Here is a 21,683-nt window from a genome sequence, read left to right on the forward strand (position 1 = left end):
ACGTGAGATGACAGTGCGAGAATGGAGAATGAAAGATATATTTTGAAATTTTTGTGCCATTTCCGACACTTCGGGAAAATCCAACATTGTTGGGTTTCGGACCATGGACGTAAGAATGTATAGATAAAGCCTACGGCCCCATCTTAGACCGGGGCCCGACGTGTCGTAATAGGAGGGGGAGGACGGCCATATCGTTGCGTTCATTTTTCAGCCTTCTGATTGGGAGCTCACCTGCTTCATGTTGGCATATTGTACTTCATTCCCTGTTTATCCGTTCACAGCCAGCCCCGTTCTTTTCTCGCTATTCTCAAAGTGACGACTGAATTTCAATCAATCGGAAAGCTAAGATTTTGGCTAACCCTACGTGTTCCTTACTCCGCACTTACCTCTCCGGCTTGGCTTCGTCCACGTATTCTTACGTCCATGGTCCGAAACCCATCACTGCTGAATTTTACCGAAGCTCCGGAAGTGGCACAGAAATTTCGCTTCATTCGTTAGTTGCTGTTCTCTGTTGACGTTAGCAGAAAGCCCGTCTAAACTAGGCTTTACGGTTTCTACTGCCACTCGAAAGCTTGCGTATTTAATGAAATGGTTATCCGTAACCCGTAGTTCCTATCGATATAAACGAACGAGTGCAGTTATGTTAATCATGAGAACTTAGCCACTTACCGGAACATATGTATTCAGAATTGTTTATTGGATCGTTAGCGAACCAATATCTCGATTTTTTGTCAAAGTGTGGCAAGGTGCAGATAACGGAAACATACTTAATGCTTGTTAAAAGCGAACTAACCGCAGTTTTCGAGTTTCTTAAAAACGTTGATTGGTCCGCTTTGAACAATATTTCAAGATGGCGGTTGTTTTTAAATTTTCAAATGTATTTACCAGTTCGTTCAGTCTTTTTCACAACGTTATCGGAAAGGTCTAATAAAAGCAGAACACGAGATACACGGTTTATGTTGGAAAGTTTTGGGCTCGAGAACGTTTGAACTATACAATGAAAAACGGTAACGATATTTCAATAACACGAAGGATGTAAAGAAACATCTGACCACGTACTAAGAATTATAAAACAAACTGACAAGTTGCACCTAGTATACGAAATATTTATATTTATGAAATTAGTCTTTCTATACAATTGCTCGTGCGCATCCACGCACTCCAAGATTTGTTTCGATCCACAAAAGTGCATGTAAATGGATAATTAAAATTATTCGCCGATCGTTAGAGCTCGAGTGAATCTGCCTTTCTCTAAAAAGAAATATTTTAACGCATCACGGTAAAAATAAATAGAACGACAAATGCGTGGGTACGCGTACGTTGTCGGGAATATATAACACGAAATTACGTTGGGGTGTATGTACATAATAATAATGCATACAATTTAAATGAATGAATTTCCGTACAAATATTTAAGGCACACTCCATGCTCTGCCTATTAATTTTGTAGCTTCCACTAATACCGCATAAATAATCATATCTATCCGTTATCGGACACCTTTTATCTTAAAATAACCGACCTGTTACGATTCATAATAATAATAATAATGTCCTAAGTATAGATAATATCTGCTCTGTACATAATCCTATGTCTTTCTTACGATTCCTGTAACGTGGGTAGCGGTACGATTTAATAATGATAATAAGGACAGTAACATTAATAATTAACAAGATAATGCATAAATGAGATACACGGAGATGAAACGAACGCGTATCTCTTTTCCCTCGTTGCAGTTCAAGGCTGCTCAGGCAGCTATGGAATAGTAAGTGACCGAATATCATAGTACGCCGTTGCAAAATATTACCGATACAAACGTACAATGGAAGATCTAGCGAGTATTTCTGGTTATTCATTTGATAAGAATCTTCCTCTGCTTAGTCTTTGTTGCGGACGAATGTCTCCCGATCGCGGCGATCTAAGTGCCGGAGAGCATCTACGAGTGGCAACCGTGACAGATAATTTTCACGCCAGGCGACATATTGCGCGCAGCACTCAACCTCCAGCCAGTGCCGCGACGTAATACTATTCAAAAATGAATTAGTTAATCGATAATATAAAATACCTATATCGACTGCGACAGTTTATGCATTCATATGTACAAGCATACCAGTCCGTGTCGTCATTCTGGCTGCACATTTCTACCTACTACGGTACTATTGTTTAAGGATAAAAAAATACTAATATATAGCATTGTCGTTGCACGGGCAGTGTTCGCATAGTTTGTCCATCGATAAGGCACCAAATTCCGTGATCCTGAGATTCAACCCGCATGCTTCGACAGATTCAGAGGCATATCTGAAATGTTAAATCAAATTAGTTTTTGTCTCGTGTCACTAGAAATTGATGACAACGTTACCGGCAATATTGGTTTGCGATTAAATAGTATTTAAGAAAATAATTTTTCTTATTAAACCTCATATGTAGAATAAGAAATAAAATGTTCTGTATTTCGTCGCTTGTACAATTGATTAAAAAATTTACCTGAAGGAGGTGTAAGAGTTTGTTCTCTGTAGTCCTTGTAGTGATGAACGGGAGGAGAGGGAGGGGGAGGAGGTGGAGGTGCATACAGAGGCATAGGGGGATAGTGGACGGGTGGTGGGTAATGCATCCAAAGCGGAGCTCTGTAAGGACCAGGAGGAAGCATCGGGACACCGTACAGAGGATGATGAACGGACGTATTCGCCGAAGCAATATAAGGGTCAATACGCGCTCTAGGATATGGATGGTTCGACGAGTATTTCATGGGTTGCCTGTCTTCCGGCTTTAACAAGTTCCTCAAGAAACCAGGTTCTGGACTGGGTTTATCTTCCCCCAAAATACTAGTTATACTATACGACGAGAGCTGCTTTGGAGAAGGTGTCGGAGCACTGGTTGTAATAGTGGGTTGCGGAGTGGCGCGTCTTTTAGATGCTTGGTCTTCGAGTGTCACTCTTTCCAGTTCTCGTAAAATACGTTTCCGAGGTGATACCACATTGGGATCGGAACGAGACAATTTGTCAATGATTAGACTCAGGGTTCTACCCGAAGGTACCCCATTAGCTTTTCGTGATGGCCTGGCGAAACAAGCCGCTGAATCCAGAGGAAACAGCGGAACCGTCGAGTCCAATGGTCGTCTACGTTTGCGTGCTACTAAACGTGGATGGGCACAAAGACGGTTCCTTGGGTTTCTGCGGTAGTAAAAATTAAATTCTGTCGATGTGTTGCGTCTAGGGTTAGCTTGTTTCCAACAATGATCCCTTTGCCATGGACTCGATTGGACAGAGGAATTGTCGTCCGAGACTAAAAGGAAGTACATAAAATTCATTGACAACGGTTCATTTATGACTTCCTATATTGTGTTATATTCATAGAAAACGCCATTATTGAAATAACTTGAAATTCTAACAGAAATTGGATAAAATAATATGTAATTGGAAAATAGTGTGTTTTACCAATTGCTTATAATCATTTAACAATAAATATTTAATTACGCTAAGAAATGTATCTGGTTGTAATGCAATAAAGCAGTGACCGATATAAAAATAAATTTTCAATTATTCATATATCACTAGACTTTTTTATCAAGCAGTTACCACAATGTGTAAAGAACCATGACAATACGAATCGCTTTATTCTTTACTAACATTTACTCATCTTAAGGCGATATCATAACACACGAAGTAAACTAGTGCAAATGAAAAGAAACGACATACCACTAAGAGACGTCGAACTTTCTTGCCTATTCGGTGTAGTGCTAGCAGGTGGCCAAAATGTTTTCTTTGGGACCGGGAACCATGTCGTTCTTTCTCCATCTCTTCGATGCGACAATTCCAAGATGAATTTTCCATCTTTGAAAAATTTTAGTCGTCCTCCCGGAGTAGGGAGGACGTTGTTGTCGATACGAGCTTCGACGTGATGATTCGGCTGAGGGCTTGAATTTTTACCATTGGCCTTGGCAAGGGCTGGATGCAAGGCAGGTGGGTCGCGCGAGCACATGTCTGTCGTGCCCCTCACGTAACCCGTGCGAGCATGACATTCCGCTGACTTCTCACGCATACCGATACCCTACTGCAATCCATTCTTCGTTGCTCAGCCTTTCATGTTTAGATCTCTCGAATTCTTTCGAGAAATTATAAGACCACCAGGAACCATATAAATAATATAATTTGATCCCGAAACGGCAAGAGCTCTAAGAAGCTCTCGCTAAATAATACGCTTTATTCATGCTTTGACATGGATCTATCGGCAGGAACTACGTTCTTATATTAAACTAATGAATTCAAGTGTCCTAGGATCGTTCCAACCTTTTCCAAAGGGATTCCATCGTCGAAACACTTTTACATCGTGTTGCTCGTTGGTACACGGTTTGGTACTTGGAGATTCCAATTGCAAACCAATACTTCAATTGACTAGTTAGGATCGAAACCGTCGTTCGATCGTATTTTTTAATTTCTGACACAGTGTCCAGAACGTGTAGATTCGTTGAGCTACTTCTCCGGTTTCGCAGCTGGTCGTAACATCTTCGTTATTCGACGACTCGAAGAGGTATCGACCCAGGAAATGAACCGATCGGGGCACAATGTTTTACCGAAAGTCGAATCGGTTATCAGAGTAAGTGGCAAGGGTTTCTCAGCTCCGTTTGGCATGAAATTCGTAGGAGTAATTCGGTGCTCAGGAGCAAAGCAGTGGTCGGACATCCACCTACCCACGCACTGTCGCCTTCATCGAGGAGGCTCACAGCGGCCTTAAGGGCCGGCCCATCCTCGCGTGTACGTCCCCGAAGAGGAACACCGCGGCTTTTGGCATGCGAGCGCACCTGGGGCACGACTTCCTGTGCCCGAGTTTTTCACGAATTAAACACGGGACAACACTTCGCAATCGAAAATACAGCTCGGCCGTACACATGTGTTTACGTCCCTCCGTGAACGGGTTCGTGCACGCCCGCGGTTCCACTCTAGACCATGAAAAGCCCTTCGAAATGTGCGCCCACCATCCTTTTCCTCGTGATTTTTCACCTCCCGAGGGTAAAAAAACAAGAAATCCTCGCTTTCGTGTACCCTTCTCGTCGACAACACTGTGGCGGTTCGCGGTCCACGCGTTCCTCCGTTTCCCAATCCAACTGAATCCAACTACCATGGTCCAGTAGTCCGATCATTCCTTTCGTTGGGTTGGTCGCGACCAGTCGCAACGGAACCAACAGCGTTCGTGCTGTTGGTTCCGTTGAAGAGATGAGTTGGGAGATTGCTCACGGGCAGGGTCGCACGATTGCATCGTGTGCTGCCCCCTGGTGGTTGGTGCGAGCGGCTACGTACTTGCCACCTGTTACCCCTCAGTGGCGGCGCAAACTCATCTCTGCCAGAAGTGAGTTATCCCTATATATCGCGAGCCCTGACCGAGATCCAGCTCCCGAATTGGGCGAGGCCGGGTCCGGTCGTGGGTTTTCCCTATTGTTGAAATTGTGGAATATCGATGTCAAGTAGAGTCAGTAGCTCGTTTTAGCAATGTCGAAATTAATCAGCTTACGATGTTTCCAGCGTCATCAATGGTAGGTGCCTCTTTCTGTGGCCGCGTTCTTTGCTGGCCCCACGCACTTCAACATTCTGTTTTGCCTGTTCTTTTGTGCCCTTTCCAGGTTCAAGTGGATCACTACAGGATCCATTTCTTTTTTTCAAATCATCATGGATAGTTCATCGCTGCAGATTTGCTGGACTTAATGGTAAGAGATGTTAAATTGTTATCACAGAGATAAGGAAGATCCCTGTATTGGGCCGCCATTGGGGTATATTAGGTGGCAAGTGCGTTAGTCGTCCATATCCTCTACCAGGGGGCAGCATAGGACGCGATCGCTCGACCCTGCCCGTGAGCAATCTCCCAACTCATCTCTGCGAATGGTTCCGTTTTCAATATTCACCTTATACATACGCGAAGCTTCCGCTCTATCTTTGATGCTCTGTGGTTACCGGGTGTGTGTACACATGTACATACATATTCTGTGCTAACGCTGGTTGCATTTTTAACGGACATTTATTGACGTTGATAAAGAATCTCCAGAGGTAAACGATTATAAGTTTGTCTATATCGACGAAGCACGTATTTATAAGTTGTCTGATAAATATAATGGTTATTTTAATTGCTAACTTTTAACTTCACAGTTTCCGTTTACAAGCTTTCTCGTAGGTCTGGTTGAAACACCAGCACGTGGATTTTTAACCTTGGTGAATTTTGTGGGAAGGATTCAGTCGCGTTTGATCGCGTTCGATCGCGTTGTGAAGCATTGAGTACACTCCTTATTAATTTTGAAGAATTGCGGTTTTTCATCACGAACAGGAATATTCCCTTAGTACTAAAAGGTAATACTGGCTAAGCTTGTTTAGAAATTAGTGACCGATTCTAATATTGCAATTATATTTTAGGGTATTTAATAAAAAATCTTCATTGACGGCTAAAACAGTTAGATAATGGCTAAAACAAAACATCAGAATAATTCAACACCAATTCATAAGAATAGCTTGAAAGGAGTTAAAAATGTGTTTATTGGTAAGAATAGAAGCTCTGATTTTAAGAGTAACTTTAAAACTAAAAATTCTTTGATTAACGATTCAAGACTTAAAAATCAAGGAAAAAATAAATTAATAACACAAAACCTGGAAGACCATTTCATCTTTCAAAAAAAAGTTCCCAATGGGATTGTTTTAAAAAATTCAAAGAAGGTACAATGCAATCAAAAAGCGGAACCACTTAAGAAAACTAAGCAGACTACCTTGGATCGAAAGAGGAGTAAAATATTTGAAGGTAATGGAAGCAATGATAATGAATTTGCTGATAATACCGATGTACCAAACATATTTGAATCAAGTTTGCCTGACGATTCTGATTCCGATGATGATGATTATAATGGCGATGAAGATGGGAATTTACCTAAAAATAAAGGTGTGAAGATGTTTAAAGGAATATCTATTAATACTGCTAAACAAAAGTATCACACTTCTGAAGAAGATGATAGCGAGGATGAAGGAGATCGATGTAATATGACACTGGCAAAAGGTTGCCAAGAAGATGCCCTGGATCCTAACAGTGACAATAGCGTTGATAATGACGACGATGATGACGATAGTGATGATAACGAAGAATCTGGGCCAGGATTAAAAGATCTATTAGGAAACAGTTTGGCAGATGATGAGGACGATGAAGATTTTAATAGTGACGAAGAAGATGATGAGGATACAGATATTAGTGATGAAGATGAGATAGAAAGCTCTGCATCAAGGAAGCAATTAATCCATAAAAATGAAAATAAATCTACAAAAGATTCTGGCCTAGGATTAAAAGATCTATTAGGAAACAGTTTAGCAGATGATGACGATGACGAGGATTTTGATGCTGCCGAGGAAGAGGATAATGACACAGACATTAGCGAGGAGGAGGATGATGATAGTGACGAGGTAGACATTACTGATGAAGATGTTGATTTAGATGACCATTGTATTTCAAAAAAAAACCAATCTGTTCCTAAAAAAGAGAATAAGTTGAAGAAAGATGAGGCCCAAGGTAACGAAGGGCATAAAAATGTAACACCTGAAGAACAAAAAGAAATTGACAAGAGAACGATTTACATAGGAAATCTCCCAAAAGAAACGACAAAAGCACACTTGAAAAAAGAGTTCAGTGTATTTGGTCTCATTCATAGTATTCGCTTGAGGGGCATTATTCCTTCTAATCCAGGCATACCAATAAAAGAAGCAGCAATAAAAAGAAAAATTCATCCGAAGATAAATACAATCATAGCATATATACATTTTAAGTCTGAAGAATCAGCAAAGAAAGCCATTAAACTGAATGGTAGAAAATTTAATGGCAATTTTCTACGAGTGGATATCGTTGCTAAAGCAAACGAAAAGCCTGACCATAAAAAGGCAGTATTTTTGGGAAATTTGCCATTTGGTTAGTTTTTCGAATCTCTATATGCTTAATATTACTATATAGAAATGCCTTCATTTCTCATTGAAGTCTTATATTAATGTATTAATTTATATATTCTGCTTTTACTTTCTACTTTCAGAGGTTGAAGAAAATATGATTTGGGAACTGTTTGGTGATTGCGGAAAAATAGAGTCAGTAAGAATAATTAGAGATTCCAAGACTGGAATTGGTCGAGGCTATGGATATGTCAACTTTCAGAGTGTCGATTCTGTAGCTTTGGCACTTAACTTGGATGGTTCCAAAGTGTTACATCGAGAAATAAGGGTACAGCCATGTCTTGTTCAACCACCAAAATCGGGTACGAAGAGGAAGCAATCACAATATTCTGCGAATAAAAAACCAATGAAAAAAGTAAAGAAACAACAGAACAATGATGTAACATTACAGGTATTTTTTATTTCCCTTCAATTCTTTTAGTTTATTGGTTATTGATTTTTAATTTACACTTTTCAGAAACAGGCCACAAATGTACAAAAACACATGGTTCAGAAAGAAAATGACTCATTGAAACACCAGCAAAGGAGCCCAAAACTTAAAAAAAAAAATATAAATACATTTCAAGGACAGAAGGCTGAACGGAAGAAGAAAATCAGGGGTAATAAGGGAGAAAAGAAGAAAAAGTTAATAGCTGAAATTTTAACAAAAAGAGCTTCAAAAAAACCTGCAGCCAATTAGTCATTTCATTAAATTTTGCAGTTTATATTTAATATTATTATATATTATTTTACATACAACTATTCCTTCGCTTCCGTAATGGCAGCCAAACATTACAACCATTGTTAAGTGACAATTGTTCATTCTCATTGAATATATGTGAAGTTTTAAGAAAATCATTTTCTAGCATGTATATATATTTGTATCTATTACGTAAGAAGTATTTGTGAATGATGATTTTGCCTGATAAAAATATCGTATGTGGATGATTTGACTTGTTCGCTCATTTATAGTTTATCAATCGTTAGGTTTAATTTTCTTTACTTTTCCTTGCAATTGAGTTGGTAACTGTGCCATATTATTAATTGCACATTTCTGACAAAATCGCTTAGAGAAAAAAATACTACATTGGAGGCATATGATTTTCCTACAAATACTGCAATCTGCACCTAATACCAAGACCTCTCCTCTGTTCGGTAGACTGAAGGGATCTTTCATGATGTAACATTCCTCTAAATAAGATAAGTGTTTGGCAAAAGGAGGTTTTGTTCCCTTGTAATCGAAACGTTCTTGTAACGAACAAAACGAACATCGAAACATTCCTCCTGGATCCACCTTTGGAGTCATTATCCCACAAGTGGTACTTGAAACAGCATTGGGCACATTTGTCGATACACCAGCAGCAGGTTCCATTCTGTGTTACAAACAAGTATTTCGAATAAAATATAACAAATGTTTCGGTGACATCTTTTATTCTAGAACTTTTTATTTATGTATGTACAAATTTTCTTGCATTAAACCGAACTCAAACGAAGAATGTCTCAATTACAATTATTTATTGCCAGCAGATACTTTTTCTTTACTCTGTTCTTGAGGCCACCACCATGGTTTAATAACCTTTATGGAAACATCTGACATTGTCAGAGCTTGTGCGCCAAGTGCTTCTGTAATTCTTATTAATCCTAAGCCAAAATCTCCTTTTCTTCCTCTAAATTTCCCAACTACTTTTCCAGACTCATCTAGAATGTTTTCATCGTATTGAAATGTTTTATCTGTGGCTCTATGGAAAATTATAGGCATTAAACGTTTTCTAACTACACCAGTGTGATGCGTTCTTGCAGTCAATTCCTGACCAATGTAGCAACCTTTGTGGAAACTTATTCCACGTAAATAATCGCAATTAATTTCTAAGGGAAGTGGCTTCCCTGGTGGGAGATCTTCTATACCTTCACCAATGCCCAGTTTGTAACGAAAAGCTTTATAACTGGTGGGATTGTCTTCCGCAGATTTGCTGGAATTTAGATATTTTGCCAATTCTTCATGTCTTACGTTTGCTCGAGTTAAAATTCTAAAACCTAATTGGGATAATCTTGGATCTTCGTACACGATTACATTGTCCAGGTATTTGCTCGACTTATTATTTAAAGTTCCACAGGGAAATATTTGACCTTCTAAAGCAGGTGTACCAAATTCACTCACATTATTCCTTAAGTTAGGTATGATATTTGCATCAAACATTGTCCAAACTTGCATTTTATCTTCAATGGAATCTAGATTTACTTTTCTACGAAGTTTATACAACTTAAGGTGCTTCAATAATGCTTCGGTTACTTTTTTATCGCATTCTATATAATAAGTTTCTTTTTCTGGAGCTTTATATACGATCGTATCATATAAGACTCTACCTTTAACATTTAAAAATAAAGAGTACATACTCGCTGCTCCAGCTTTGAAATGTTGCATATCATTTGTTATTAATCCTTGTAAAAAGTCAGATGATTCCGGTCCCTCGAGATGAAGTAGACTTCTCTCCTTAAGAAGTTCCAATGCTTTGAGTTTGTCCCGTTGAGAACTACTTGTACTCGTGTACTTCCCCCCAATCCCTATAGTATTCAAATTGCTTGTACTTGTTGCAAGGGTAAACCCTTTCTTCATTACTTGAAGAGTTACACGATACAAAGTGTAATTCATTTTATCTAGACAGTTAAAATGACCCTTCTTAGCACTAGTAATTTATAATTTAATATCTTACATGTGGTATTATGTTTTACACTCGATGCAACATATTTTTAACAAAATATAAAGAGAAAATAAAGAAAAGTAATGACAAAGGGAATTTTAGCAGTTTCTAACCTTATTTTTTCTCAGTTTTAGAAAATGCCATTCAAGAATTTCATTAAAATCGTGTCATGTAATTGTCAGAAAGCTGTTGTACACTTTCATGCCATTAGAGTCATAAAATGAATACCTTGGTTTTTCATAACCTCTGTACTCGAGACAACTGGATTAAATGTAATCAACCTTCGGCGCTTCGGTTGTATCCATGGACGTAAAGATACATGGACGGAGCCTAAAGCAGAGATGAATTGAGAGGTTGCTCACGGACTTGGTCAAGAAATCGCGTACTGGGCTGCCTCTGGTGGAGGATGCGGTTGGTTAGTACACTGGCCACCTGTTATCCCTCAGTGGCGACGCAATTCATTTCTGGTGGGGACTCGCGGACTTGTGGCGTATGTATATACATGCAAGCATGTGGAATATTTTTGAACCAAAGTACGGTGTTTATTTTATAAATAATTAGCCATCTACACGGTTCATTCCTGCGCTACGACTTTGCAAATATACGAAGTAAACAAACACTTTGCGTGTTTATGAAATATTTAATGTATAACCTTTAAATCGGTGGGAAATCTGTAGCTTGAAATATATTAAAATTACATTGGCTCAGAGGTTATAAGATAACAAGTATACTTCACAAACGAAAATGTCGCCAAAAAATGCGAAATCTGAAATCGAAATCGCAGTTAAACTGGAAGAGCCATTGACAAGTGGCTCGTGCTCAAAATTGGCAATAGAACTTATAAAATATTTATTGTATCAAAAACAACAGGTGCCTTTTTCATATGAATGTTTAACGCAGCTGCAAGCAAAGGCCAAACCCACGGACAAAAACTTTTCATCGATAAAAGCAGTTTTGAATACTTTGGAAAATGTATCGGAGCACCTAACTTTGCAATTACAACGTGAAGACTGTAATATAAAAGAGATCGTCGTCGTTATCGGAGCAACTATAGTATCGCCTAAATTTTGTGTACGAGTTGAAATATCACCAAAGATTCTGAGCAATCGGAATCACATGGATTGTCAGCATTCATCGCGTAAACCTTTGGTGAACCTTATGAAGTAAGTTAATCTGTTTAAGATGCATAATAATTCTACTTGTTATTACCATTTTAAGTTAATTAATGTAGAAATATTTGACTATAATATTATTTTTTTTTTGTTCTAGATCTATGATTGCATGTTCAGAATTTCAAGAAGCAGTTGCATCGCCCTTGGGTCCAACAAATACATTTATCCTACTTCATAAAAGTGATTCCAATGTAATTTCTGAATTTTTCCTTCCTAAACCCCAGTATGCACCACCGGTTCGAGTTCCCATGAGTTTCCGCATAAAATTTCAACTCTCCGAAAGTTTTAAAACAAGTTGTAATTGTATGGCTTTAGTTAAGATTTACCATGAATCATCTCGTGAACATGTTATAGAACGTTTAACACTGCAATCAAAAGAATCACTAGAATCCGATGCATACCATAGTACAATGGCTCCATATCAATGGTATCAATCTAGAGAAATAATTAAAGGTTTCAAATTTATACGATAACCTTCAATGAAAAATGACTAGACATAATTACGATGTAGTATGTTAATTAATTGCAGTTTTTTTACACTCTTACTTTTTTATGACGAAGCTTTCGTGTAGTAAGCAATCAGGATTTCAGAAAGGCAATTGCAACTTGACAGGCATATTTTGTATTAAACATTGATAGTTTACATACTGGCAATGTACTTAAAACAATTTTATTAAATACTAGATATAAGATTTATAAGCAATAGGTATAAATGACAAATAGTGGAGGAATTTCCATTTAATCACAAACCGAAATTTTACATCAAATGATAGAATTAACTTTTCCGCTTTTAACAATGAAACAAAGATATAAGAAGGTAGATTTTAAGATTTTCGAATTTATTAGGTTACGGTATTTTCAACTTGTCATATATCTTGTGCGATTTGAAAATATTAATTGCAAAAATAAACTATTTACAGATATAAAAGATTGGTTTTTTAATTGCACTAGATCACGCAATTACGTTTAATGCCAAGGTACAAGTGAAAAGTAAAAAAATTCAGATAAACATACAAGTTATCTTCTACCAGTCACCACAAGTTGCAATGTCAAAAGGTCACGTAAAACTTTTCCATCTGTCCCCTAAATTACGTTCAAACCGCAACGAACATACGTCATCATATTTTTAAGCGTATATGACTAATATTCGTAGAATACTGTTTACTCGATCGATCAGTCCACTGTATTTACTTTATACATAAAATGAATTATAATGTTCTACTTTAATTCTTTTGCTCCTAGCGTCGAATGTATCCGACATCCACGAAACGATTAATGGACAGTCCGTCGTGAAAGGAATAAATAAAAGAAAACACTCGAGGATATAAGCAGTTTTATTGCTTATTGTTTTAAGTATTTCGTTCTTGCAGCATACATTGCGATAGAAGGTTTTTCCTCGAAAAGTATAATTATACATAGATATACAAATGCGAAAATAAATTGAAGTCACTAATTGAAACTACCTACTAAAATTTGTTAGATATTTACGATTAAGAGAGTTAACGAAGCAATTTGTAGAAAAATATTATTTAATGTGACATTCCTCACTAACGCTGACCAAGTTAAAGAAGTCATATGCGACATGCAATTAAGAACGAGATAAGTGTTATAAAAAAACGTAACACCAGTATTACGTCAATCTAGATGGTAGTTATGTCACAAAGTGATACGATCCCCTCCGATTTTGCTTGCTTACGAATTTCTCGATAATTATCACATTTATTGGGGTGATAATCCTTGCGAATGTCAGTTTGGGTGTAACAGGCAGAATGAGTGAACTTAAGGTTTTGACTCGAGAGCAAAAGCAATGTTACAATGAAAATGGATTTATTAAGCTGTCCAATATATTCTCTAAGAACGAAGTGGACGAAATATCAGATGCCTACAATGAACTGTTCGAACGTAAGCATAAAGAAAACTTGGAAGGTCTGGAATCTGCATGGAAGGGCGACGATATGAAAAAAGAAGCAAACTATACTCCTTACACGGTAAGGTATCATTAACCTATAATATAATAAATTCAAAGAAACATTGAGCTTTCTTTCGATTACGTCACATTTCAACACGAGTCAAATTCTTTTCTTCTATTGTCAATTGCATAACATACGAATAATGTACAGTGACATTTTCGATTTACTAATCTTGGGTGATATTTAATGAACCGTGAATTCGCTTGATATTTAAGCTTCATAAAAAGTGAATATTCCTTTTCTTACATATGTTTACTTTTCCCGTGTCCTTTACACCGCTGTTTCGGTCGTAATAATGATTATTTGGATAAATTATTAATTTTCCTCACACAGGTGAAGTCTATTCACGGGCTGCAGATGCATAGTGCAGTTTTTACCCGGCTTATAACACACCCAAAATTACTGGACGCTCTTGAGGACATTATGGACACGAAGGACATTTTATTACATCATACCAAAGCTCATATCAAGCCGCCCGAAAAGGGCGCTCCTTATTTGATGCACCAAGATTACCATTATTTCCCGTTCAAAAAGCATTCGATGCTGGCCGTGTTCCTGCACCTGGACGACACAACTCCCGAAAACGGTGGCCTGGCTGTATATCCTGGAAGTCACAAATTGGGCCCTCTGCAGGATCACGGATTGTCGGATGAAAAAGGTGAACGATACCACTATGCAGACCCGAAGAAATATCCTCTTTCCGGAGCGACTCCAGTCAGCGCAAAGAGAGGAGAAATTCTCGTATTTTCGTATTTACTGCTCCATGGATCCTACTTAAATTTGTCAGCAAGAAGCCGCCGTATGTTCCTGGCGCAAATAAGAGCTGCCGACGATGAGCCACTCGAAGATGTGCATAAATCTCCGTGCCAAAATTTAGTTCTTCGCGGAACAAATATTTATCGGGAAGCGACCATGGCCACTAGATTTGCACATTGATTCATTATTTCTGTGCACGTTTGTCCTCATTTTTACTTTTCTCCGTATCCTACATCACCTACAGATGAGGCAATATTCGAAAAACTGAATCGAAACGCAAAATATATTGGAATGCGTGCTAATTACTATATGGAAGCGGAATTATTCCAACGGGCAGAATTTTGAAGTTGGATGCCAAACCATAGAGGAATCGTGACCTAAATATATTAATTCCGTATCCGAGTAGTTGGGTATACATATTTGATAAGGAAAGAAAATTTGCTGGAGCATGTTCAGATTTTTGGGCGATAGGATCGGGAGTCCTCCGTCGCGAGTAAGAATAAATAAAATTGAAAAAAAATGCCACGAGAGGGCTTGGGTACCTTGGAATTAGAATTAGAATCAGTGGCGCAAAGCACAGGCCTGGCTCGGTCACCCGAAGTCCCCAAGTCCCTTTTAAATCCTATACTTGGGGGCTCGTCCGGGTAGAGTTAGGAGTCCATTCACCCGAAGTCAGTGGCAAAGAGAGAGAAATATTTAGATTTCCGATCGATACCTAAATCATACCAATCTACGTTAAGTTACTAAACTAGCATAGTAATTGCCGTAACCGTCTCTAAGGAAGTATCGCTAGAAAACCCCATGTGTCCTCGAGTTACCATACGATGTAGGAACGATGTAGGAACGATACAGGAGTGCCAGAAGTTTAAGAAATTACGATCATACATTTTTCTCTCTATAGTATATAATAAATAACAATAAAGAAATAGATAATCCTTATCGGGATGAACACCTTGTTCATTTAACGTCAACAGAAACTCCATTATATCATTTGTGACATTTCGTTGTTTTCTATAATTATTAAGGTTATATTTGAGATACGCTTTTAGACATTTTATTTCATTTATAAAGTCTTAGAGATATTTAATTATGAATACTACAGACAGAGATGTGCAAGTATCGATTCATGCCGAAGACGACATGCAGGAAAATCTAGAAACATTTCGTGATATAGACGATACCAACAGCAAAACCAGTATGTTAACACTTGTAAGAAATTAATCAAATAATGATGAAGGTGGTACTGTTATAATATCTCTCCGTAGAGATTTTGGAAGCTTGATGGCTTCGCAATAACTTCACTCGGTTAACCAGATTGTTATTGTTTTAATGTAAATAAAAAATATTTAGTTCCTAGTGTCAGAAGCAAACGTATCGACGTATATCAAAATAGCACTGTAAATAGTAATAAATATCTTGAGGAATATAAGCACACGGATGAGCTCGAAATCAAGACTATTAAAGAATTACGGAAACAAAATGATATCTTCGTTGCAGAGAACGAATCCGAGAACGATACATCAAATCACAATAAATTACCAGATAACGTTGGTTTAATCAACGAAATCATTAATTCGGAAGGCGAGAAAAATGAACCATGGATCGAAGAACGAGAAAGCGAAGAACAATATAGAGAAGACGTTTATTGTGAAAATACAGATTATGAATTACGAGAAGATGAGTTTTATTCTGAAAAAGAGATTTTACGGGCAGAAGAAATAAAAAAATCACCACTAGAGACACGATTGGACATTATCGCGGAAATAAAAGAATTAAAAGATGAATACCGAAAACTTAAAATAAAGAATGACTTTTTGCATAAAAAGTGTGCCGATTATTTCAAGAAACACAGACGATTCAACTTGTTGGATAGAATTGCAGATATATCGTTAATATATAAAAATGACAGGTACTTTCGAGAGCCACATTAATTTGTAAATTGATTGAACATTTCTGGACCGATTATCTACAGTATAGAATTATTAATTGCATCACCATATTTATGAATGAATAATTTACCGTAAAAAATGATTATAATCTTATGCCATTAACCTTGGTAATTCTGATAATCAATTGAATTCAGGTATAGAGCTATCATGGACACCTTCTCCACGACGAAAGAGAACATTGAAATAATGTCATCGCATTTAGAGAATAACATTTCTCAGATGGAAGCAACATACGCGTTTAAATTAGACGAATACGATGAAACATTTAACCAATTCATCGTGCGTGAGTTGGAATTTGGCAAACAGACTATAAGTACTAAAAACAGCAAATCATTACCACTAAAAGAAATTAAACTGTTTTTGGAAAAACAACAATCGCGCATCGATAATCTCACCAGAATACGAGTTCTTTACATAACACGATTGAACCAACTCGCTAGAATTTCCAGTAAAATATATGGACCCCAAAATACCAAAATAAAGGAGACCATGGCCTATGAATACTTGATTACAAAAAAGACCTCGTTAGTTGACAAATTAGAAGAGCGTACCGAGGAAATTCGGAAACTTAACGAGAAATGTGTCATATCTGTCAGCGTATGTTCGTTCATTGAATTCTTACTGAAAATAATTATTTGCTATTAATCATGTAAAATTTCGTTGAAACAATCATTTTTTTTCATCCGTATAATTTAACTCTTATGTAATATAATTACTTATCTTAAAAATCAAATTTGAATATATTGATTTTTTTTCTTTAACGTGATTTAGACATTAAGACACATACAAGAAACGACATATGCCTATGAAGATGACGTCCACGTTTCAATGGGGATACTAAAAGGATTGTCAAAAGACCAAATAGAAATGAGGCAAAACATTATGAACATGGAATTACACAAGGACACTTTGCGTTTTCAATACAGAAAATTACAAGAGTCAACTGGTCTTCTGGCAATGCCAATGTTGTTGCGACAAATAAAGTTGGATTTACTGGATCTTGAATCCCTTAAAATGCGTACACGTGAAGTGCAAGCTGTAATTCTTAAAAATAGGGCTTGTATAGAATTCATGAAAGCTCGTTTAGAGAAGAAAACGTCGCGGCCCCGGTTGTAAGAGTTTAACGTTAAAGGAAAAGTAACTTCACTTAGTACGGTTTTAAATTAAAACGATATTACCTAACTTTGTAAAGAAATTAAAAACTTAATAATACATTTTATGAATATTATTATTTATTAGCGTATTTCGTAAAGAGCTGTATTATATGCATACGCGTTATTTAAATATATTTGTTTTAAAAATGGTACATATCCCGGTATATTTTAATCGTCTTTACCCTTCGGCGACAACAATCGACGAATTCTCTTCCTCGATGGTTCGGACATGTTTAAGGATTCTTCATTTTCATGGCCCCTCTTCGATGGCAGTTGTAGGGGAGAGGTCGCAGGCGCTTCATATACCATAACCCTTAATAAACTAAAATCACTGATATTTATGATACGGATTAATATCGTTATAAACCCTGCAGTCCAACTAAATGCCATTAACCATGAATTTATCTGAAACGATATTTTAGGTATCAATGGAAATATGTGCACCACGTTCTACCCGAGGCAGTAAGTATAAAATACTAATATCTTTTACCTGAAGGGGTATGTAGAAACGACAGATGTTATAGTTCTTAAAATTGTAGGGTTGCAGGTAATACTGCATAATTTCACACTCGCTGGAAGAGAATTTTTTTTCTTTTACGGATAACACGTATAATATAATAAACATTGGGTCATTTATCTCACATATCACCTTCTGCCTGTATAAATCTTATGGTAGTCCATGCTTTCGATGGCGAGTTTGTAAAGGTCACGTCTGAATTTGGCAAACCCATATTCTACGTCATGCGTGACAACCAATGTTAATATCATAAAGGCAAAATTGAATACACACGCTGGGATGACTATTCTCCATGGAGCTATAAAACTAAATTAGTATGATAAGAGGGAACCTGACGCTGTGTCCGTTTAATGGTTACTTTACAAGGCTTTTTACGATCATTGAAGAAAGATCTAGAGGTAGAAAAGGATGCACTCACATTCTCGTATCGTGACCACCTCTTCCGCACATTGCGAATAAGGTAAATCCAGTCGTACCGAAGATGCACGAGCAAAGAGTTATTTGATGATAAAAGTCACAGTGATTTGGGTGATTGAAACTGACGATAACATCTTTTCTCCAATCGCTGCGAATCGCACGTTCATTCTTAGATCCTTCATCAAATTCTTGATCATTGTCAAAATCCTCTCGGGGCTTTCGCAATGACTCGGGAATGGTTTCCAGTGTGGCCCAAAGTGGACAATTCCCATGAAATATATTTTGCTACTTTTATGAAATATACTCATTAGTCTGCTTGAAATCGATCGATCGAAACCTCTTACGGATAATGTGATAAATCGGGCATTCAATTCTTCAAAGGCATTCGCCATAAATCGGGCATTCGGCATAACGCGGAGGCAGGGTGCACATTGTCCCAATTTATCATCACTAATGATTGCCCGTAACATATCGACATCGTGAAGAACATGACTATGGCTATGTTTAGGTCAGGTACAACAGGTCTAAAAATTTCTAGTCCCATCGAGACGGAGATGAACGATGATAGAATAGTAAACATTGGACTAAATATTGATACCTTTTCCCCCCCACTTGGACGGTTTAGTTTTTAAATCACTATTTACCAGGGATAATAAACTATTCCAAAAATTATAGATCGTGTGTTTGTTTTTTACCGATTAATTGTACGAGCCATCGACGTTGTCGATCGTTGTACTTACATTCAATTATAAATGCTAAAGATCTTTAAAACTCAAGTAATCCTTTCTAAACTGAATTTAAATGATAAAAGACATACCCAGAATATGTAAAATATTATCGCTCCAACATAACCCGACATCGCACTTGAAAAGTAAAGTGCAACATGAACGATCTTCCATAAAATAGAGATTTCCCTCGCGTCGCGTTCGATGAATTCTTCGTAAACTTTCAGTAACCGCATTTTTCATCGGTAACGTATCGTACACAGTTATCGTATGCAGTAGTGTCTCATCAGAAAGAAAGGTTGTCAAATAATTCTCAATAATTTCATGACGTTTCATTGTTTTTGGCTAACATCATTGTAACTACTTTTTATTCAAATATCAACAACGTTACAGAATAACGTATCATTATTTGCTCTCATTACAAATGATTCGATGAAAGAATTATCAAAGTACTTTATTAAAAAATATAAATGGATGGATGTTTATAAAAAATTTTATCCCAACAAATACACTTCCGTGTAAAATATTTTGCCAAGTACAGACATTATGTGAGCCTCTTATACAACAAATGTGTATTATATATAAAGTTTTCATACCAAAAGACAAGTATCTACATAAATCGTGATTACATATCTACTTATTTTAGCAGTCGGGATTGACATAATTTTAAGGTATCCATGTGCGAGTTTGAAAATGTTACTATTCATTCATGTGTCGATTTATAATTGCGTATGATTAATTGTTATTTAACCCTTTGAAGCCGCGTGTCTGCAGTGAGTCGCCCAAAAGTCCTTACAAAGAAAAACTTCCACCCGCAAAGGATTAATATTCAGTAAAACATTAATATAAGATAACCTTAATGTCTGAAAAATGCATCAGGTTATATTTATGATACGTATCTAAATTAATTGATGATTTTGTAACATCCTGTTATAACGTTTTAAATAACTTTTCAGTTTTATAATCATTTACATGTTCCTTTACGAATAATTGTACAACAAGATACAATAATTATCTTTAGCTGATCGAGGAATATTGTATTGATCTTCATAAATTCAAAAAATATTCATTCCTTCGAAGGCTTCGGTCAAGGATCGTACGCTATAGAAAATTGCTTGATCCCTTTAATCGACATATAGGTCCTTGCCCATATCTCGCTTTTAGCGTTAAAAGATGTATTTTAGGGCACTGTTAAAAGCGACCCTACTCGTATTTCGCTTTTAAATCACTTTTATTGATAATCCTTAAATGAAACCATAAATTACGCATTTTAGTAGCAATACTTCCTCATACCCCTTTTTAAGCTTCTTTTTGAGCACTTTTAGGATAAAAGTGTATTCGTACAGAAAACTGTATTCATACAGAGCATCAAATAAATGCCAGGGACTTTTGAAGTGGAATTTGTGTCGTTCTTGGCTTTGGTTCTGGCTTTATTTTGTCAAACTCGCTTCCATTTTTGCTGCAAAGTTCAGCAGACTCTGAACTTTTGGCATACAAGAAACGCACGCACTGGGCACACCGAACGCATGCGCGTAACGCAGTCGTCACATGTTTCTGACGTTGTCATTTCGTAAAAGCGGCCTTTTAACTAAAAGCGATAGTAAAAGAAGGTATGAGTATTGCGTCTTTTAGCAACGGACCGATCATCTTTAACTAAAAGTCGGTTATAAGTGCTGCAAAAAGTGCGATATGAGTAAGGACCATAGTCAAGTCCCTGTTTTCCAGAAGATCCTGAACCTGGGGTAATTTTCCATCGTCCGCGCTTCCGGAAGCGCGGAGGATGTCCACCCTGTGATATATCCGCGATTGTATCAATTTTCTTTCAGCAATAAAATTAATTAGACGCGCTTGGGAATCGAATAAATGTGCAATACGCTCGGACTGCGCATCCTCAGATCGTAGGTCGTCGTTTTGCTAGCTTTTGAATCTGCTCGCGGAGTAATTCTTTTCTTTTTTTTTTTCAAATTCGAAAAATCAGGGGATTGCCAAGCGTTCGAGACGTAGGGAGCTCTGCCCGAAGAGACTACAAGTGTCGAAGAGGCTATATGCCGAAGCGGCCCCTTAAGAAGAGGGCAACTACGATGACCTTCCATTCTTTCGAATGGGCAGTCATCCATTTTTTTTCGCCACGTTATCCCTCTCATTTTTGATATATCCTTCTGTCTGGATTGACGGGGAGAGACGGTCAACTATCGTTTTCATGAAATTTTCTCGAGTGTGCATTTAAGTAAGATAAATATATTAGATTTTTCTCACGCCAAGTAATGTATAATTTAATACATTTTTACTGGGTCAATTATACGAGATCGATGCACTGCGAAATATTCTTAACTTTGATGATAACTTTAGTAAGTTCTTGTATCACCGTCTCATTCTCGCTTTCCAATGG

At 37.3% G+C, this 21,683-nt stretch overlaps 7 protein-coding genes across 8 annotated transcripts; 4 read left to right on the forward strand and 3 right to left on the reverse strand.

The window, feature by feature from the left end:
* Window positions 1–1,092: 1,092 nt before the first annotated feature.
* On the reverse strand, window positions 1,093–5,082 carry LOC105695934 (pollen-specific leucine-rich repeat extensin-like protein 1). Its single transcript, XM_012418007.1, has 3 exons — window positions 3,694–5,082; window positions 2,483–3,280; window positions 1,093–2,296 (listed from the first exon to the last, which is right to left on the reverse strand). Exons 1-3 carry the CDS (start codon window positions 4,034–4,036, stop codon window positions 2,262–2,264), a joined length of 1,176 nt encoding a protein of 391 aa, XP_012273430.1. The 5' UTR covers window positions 4,037–5,082; the 3' UTR covers window positions 1,093–2,261.
* Window positions 5,083–5,920: 838 nt separating this feature from the next.
* Window positions 5,921–8,883, forward strand: LOC105695916 (nucleolar protein 12). Its single transcript, XM_012417959.1, has 5 exons — window positions 5,921–6,033; window positions 6,133–6,330; window positions 6,394–7,921; window positions 8,040–8,347; window positions 8,414–8,883. Exons 3-5 carry the CDS (start codon window positions 6,439–6,441, stop codon window positions 8,633–8,635), a joined length of 2,013 nt encoding a protein of 670 aa, XP_012273382.1. The 5' UTR covers window positions 5,921–6,033; window positions 6,133–6,330; window positions 6,394–6,438; the 3' UTR covers window positions 8,636–8,883.
* A 466-nt stretch (window positions 8,884–9,349) lies between these two features.
* LOC105695917 (putative transferase CAF17 homolog, mitochondrial) lies at window positions 9,350–11,010 on the reverse strand. 2 transcript variants are annotated; one of them, XM_012417960.1, is made up of 2 exons: window positions 10,863–11,010; window positions 9,350–10,590 (listed from the first exon to the last, which is right to left on the reverse strand). In XM_012417960.1, the coding sequence occupies exons 1-2, from the start codon at window positions 10,873–10,875 to the stop codon at window positions 9,446–9,448; spliced, it is 1,158 nt and encodes a 385-aa protein (XP_012273383.1). In that variant the 5' UTR covers window positions 10,876–11,010; the 3' UTR covers window positions 9,350–9,445. The 2 variants fall into 2 exon arrangements, with proteins under 2 accessions (XP_012273383.1, XP_012273384.1); XM_012417961.2 differs by having other exon boundaries at window positions 10,748–10,944.
* Window positions 11,011–11,154: 144 nt separating this feature from the next.
* Window positions 11,155–13,265, forward strand: LOC105695919 (MAD2L1-binding protein). Its single transcript, XM_012417964.1, has 2 exons — window positions 11,155–11,797; window positions 11,904–13,265. Exons 1-2 carry the CDS (start codon window positions 11,379–11,381, stop codon window positions 12,277–12,279), a joined length of 795 nt encoding a protein of 264 aa, XP_012273387.1. The 5' UTR covers window positions 11,155–11,378; the 3' UTR covers window positions 12,280–13,265.
* A 268-nt stretch (window positions 13,266–13,533) lies between these two features.
* LOC105695918 (probable alpha-ketoglutarate-dependent hypophosphite dioxygenase) lies at window positions 13,534–15,888 on the forward strand. The gene is made up of 2 exons (XM_012417963.2): window positions 13,534–13,794; window positions 14,110–15,888. The coding sequence occupies exons 1-2, from the start codon at window positions 13,576–13,578 to the stop codon at window positions 14,710–14,712; spliced, it is 822 nt and encodes a 273-aa protein (XP_012273386.1). The 5' UTR covers window positions 13,534–13,575; the 3' UTR covers window positions 14,713–15,888.
* Window positions 15,622–17,787, forward strand: LOC105695890. Its single transcript, XM_023432502.1, has 4 exons — window positions 15,622–15,727; window positions 15,847–16,453; window positions 16,604–17,117; window positions 17,253–17,787. Exons 1-4 carry the CDS (start codon window positions 15,622–15,624, stop codon window positions 17,595–17,597), a joined length of 1,572 nt encoding a protein of 523 aa, XP_023288270.1. The 3' UTR covers window positions 17,598–17,787.
* Window positions 17,696–19,113, reverse strand: LOC105695892. Its single transcript, XM_023432509.1, has 5 exons — window positions 19,000–19,113; window positions 18,571–18,854; window positions 18,285–18,458; window positions 18,126–18,207; window positions 17,696–18,040 (listed from the first exon to the last, which is right to left on the reverse strand). The coding sequence occupies exons 1-5, from the start codon at window positions 19,111–19,113 to the stop codon at window positions 17,804–17,806; spliced, it is 891 nt and encodes a 296-aa protein (XP_023288277.1). The 3' UTR covers window positions 17,696–17,803.
* Between the last annotated feature and the right edge of the window lie 2,570 nt (window positions 19,114–21,683).

This window comes from Orussus abietinus, unplaced genomic scaffold (assembly GCF_000612105.2).
Source record: "Orussus abietinus isolate OABI.00-Male unplaced genomic scaffold, Oabi_2.0 scaffold67, whole genome shotgun sequence".
Taxonomy (NCBI): domain Eukaryota; kingdom Metazoa; phylum Arthropoda; class Insecta; order Hymenoptera; family Orussidae; genus Orussus; species Orussus abietinus.

Bases quoted from the DNA above. Each gene is read 5' to 3' on its own strand.
- LOC105695918 (XM_012417963.2), top strand. From the start codon at position 13,576: ATGAGTGAACTTAAGGTTTTGACTCGAGAGCAAAAGCAATGTTACAAT. The intron at 13,795-14,109 runs GTAAGGTATCAT...TTCCTCACACAG, and splicing joins CAAACTATACTCCTTACACG to GTGAAGTCTATTCACGGGCT.
- LOC105695934 (XM_012418007.1), bottom strand. From the start codon at position 4,036: ATGCGTGAGAAGTCAGCGGAATGTCATGCTCGCACGGGTTACGTGAGG. The intron at 3,281-3,693 runs GTATGTCGTTTC...ACTTCCTTTTAG, and splicing joins AAGTTCGACGTCTCTTAGTG to TCTCGGACGACAATTCCTCT. The intron at 2,297-2,482 runs GTAAATTTTTTA...TTAACATTTCAG, and splicing joins AACTCTTACACCTCCTTCAG to ATATGCCTCTGAATCTGTCG.
- LOC105695919 (XM_012417964.1), top strand. From the start codon at position 11,379: ATGTCGCCAAAAAATGCGAAATCTGAAATCGAAATCGCAGTTAAACTG. The intron at 11,798-11,903 runs GTAAGTTAATCT...TTTTTGTTCTAG, and splicing joins CCTTTGGTGAACCTTATGAA to ATCTATGATTGCATGTTCAG.
- LOC105695890 (XM_023432502.1), top strand. From the start codon at position 15,622: ATGAATACTACAGACAGAGATGTGCAAGTATCGATTCATGCCGAAGAC. The intron at 15,728-15,846 runs GTATGTTAACAC...TCGGTTAACCAG, and splicing joins CGATACCAACAGCAAAACCA to ATTGTTATTGTTTTAATGTA. The intron at 16,454-16,603 runs GCCACATTAATT...ATTCTGATAATC, and splicing joins AATGACAGGTACTTTCGAGA to AATTGAATTCAGGTATAGAG.
- LOC105695892 (XM_023432509.1), bottom strand. From the start codon at position 19,113: ATGGGACTAGAAATTTTTAGACCTGTTGTACCTGACCTAAACATAGCC. The intron at 18,459-18,570 runs GTGAGTGCATCC...ATACTAATTTAG, and splicing joins GGTGGTCACGATACGAGAAT to TTTTATAGCTCCATGGAGAA. The intron at 18,041-18,125 runs GTAAAAGATATT...ATATCGTTTCAG, and splicing joins GTTTCTACATACCCCTTCAG to ATAAATTCATGGTTAATGGC.
- LOC105695916 (XM_012417959.1), top strand. From the start codon at position 6,439: ATGGCTAAAACAAAACATCAGAATAATTCAACACCAATTCATAAGAAT. The intron at 7,922-8,039 runs GTTAGTTTTTCG...TTCTACTTTCAG, and splicing joins TTTGGGAAATTTGCCATTTG to AGGTTGAAGAAAATATGATT. The intron at 8,348-8,413 runs GTATTTTTTATT...TACACTTTTCAG, and splicing joins ACAATGATGTAACATTACAG to AAACAGGCCACAAATGTACA.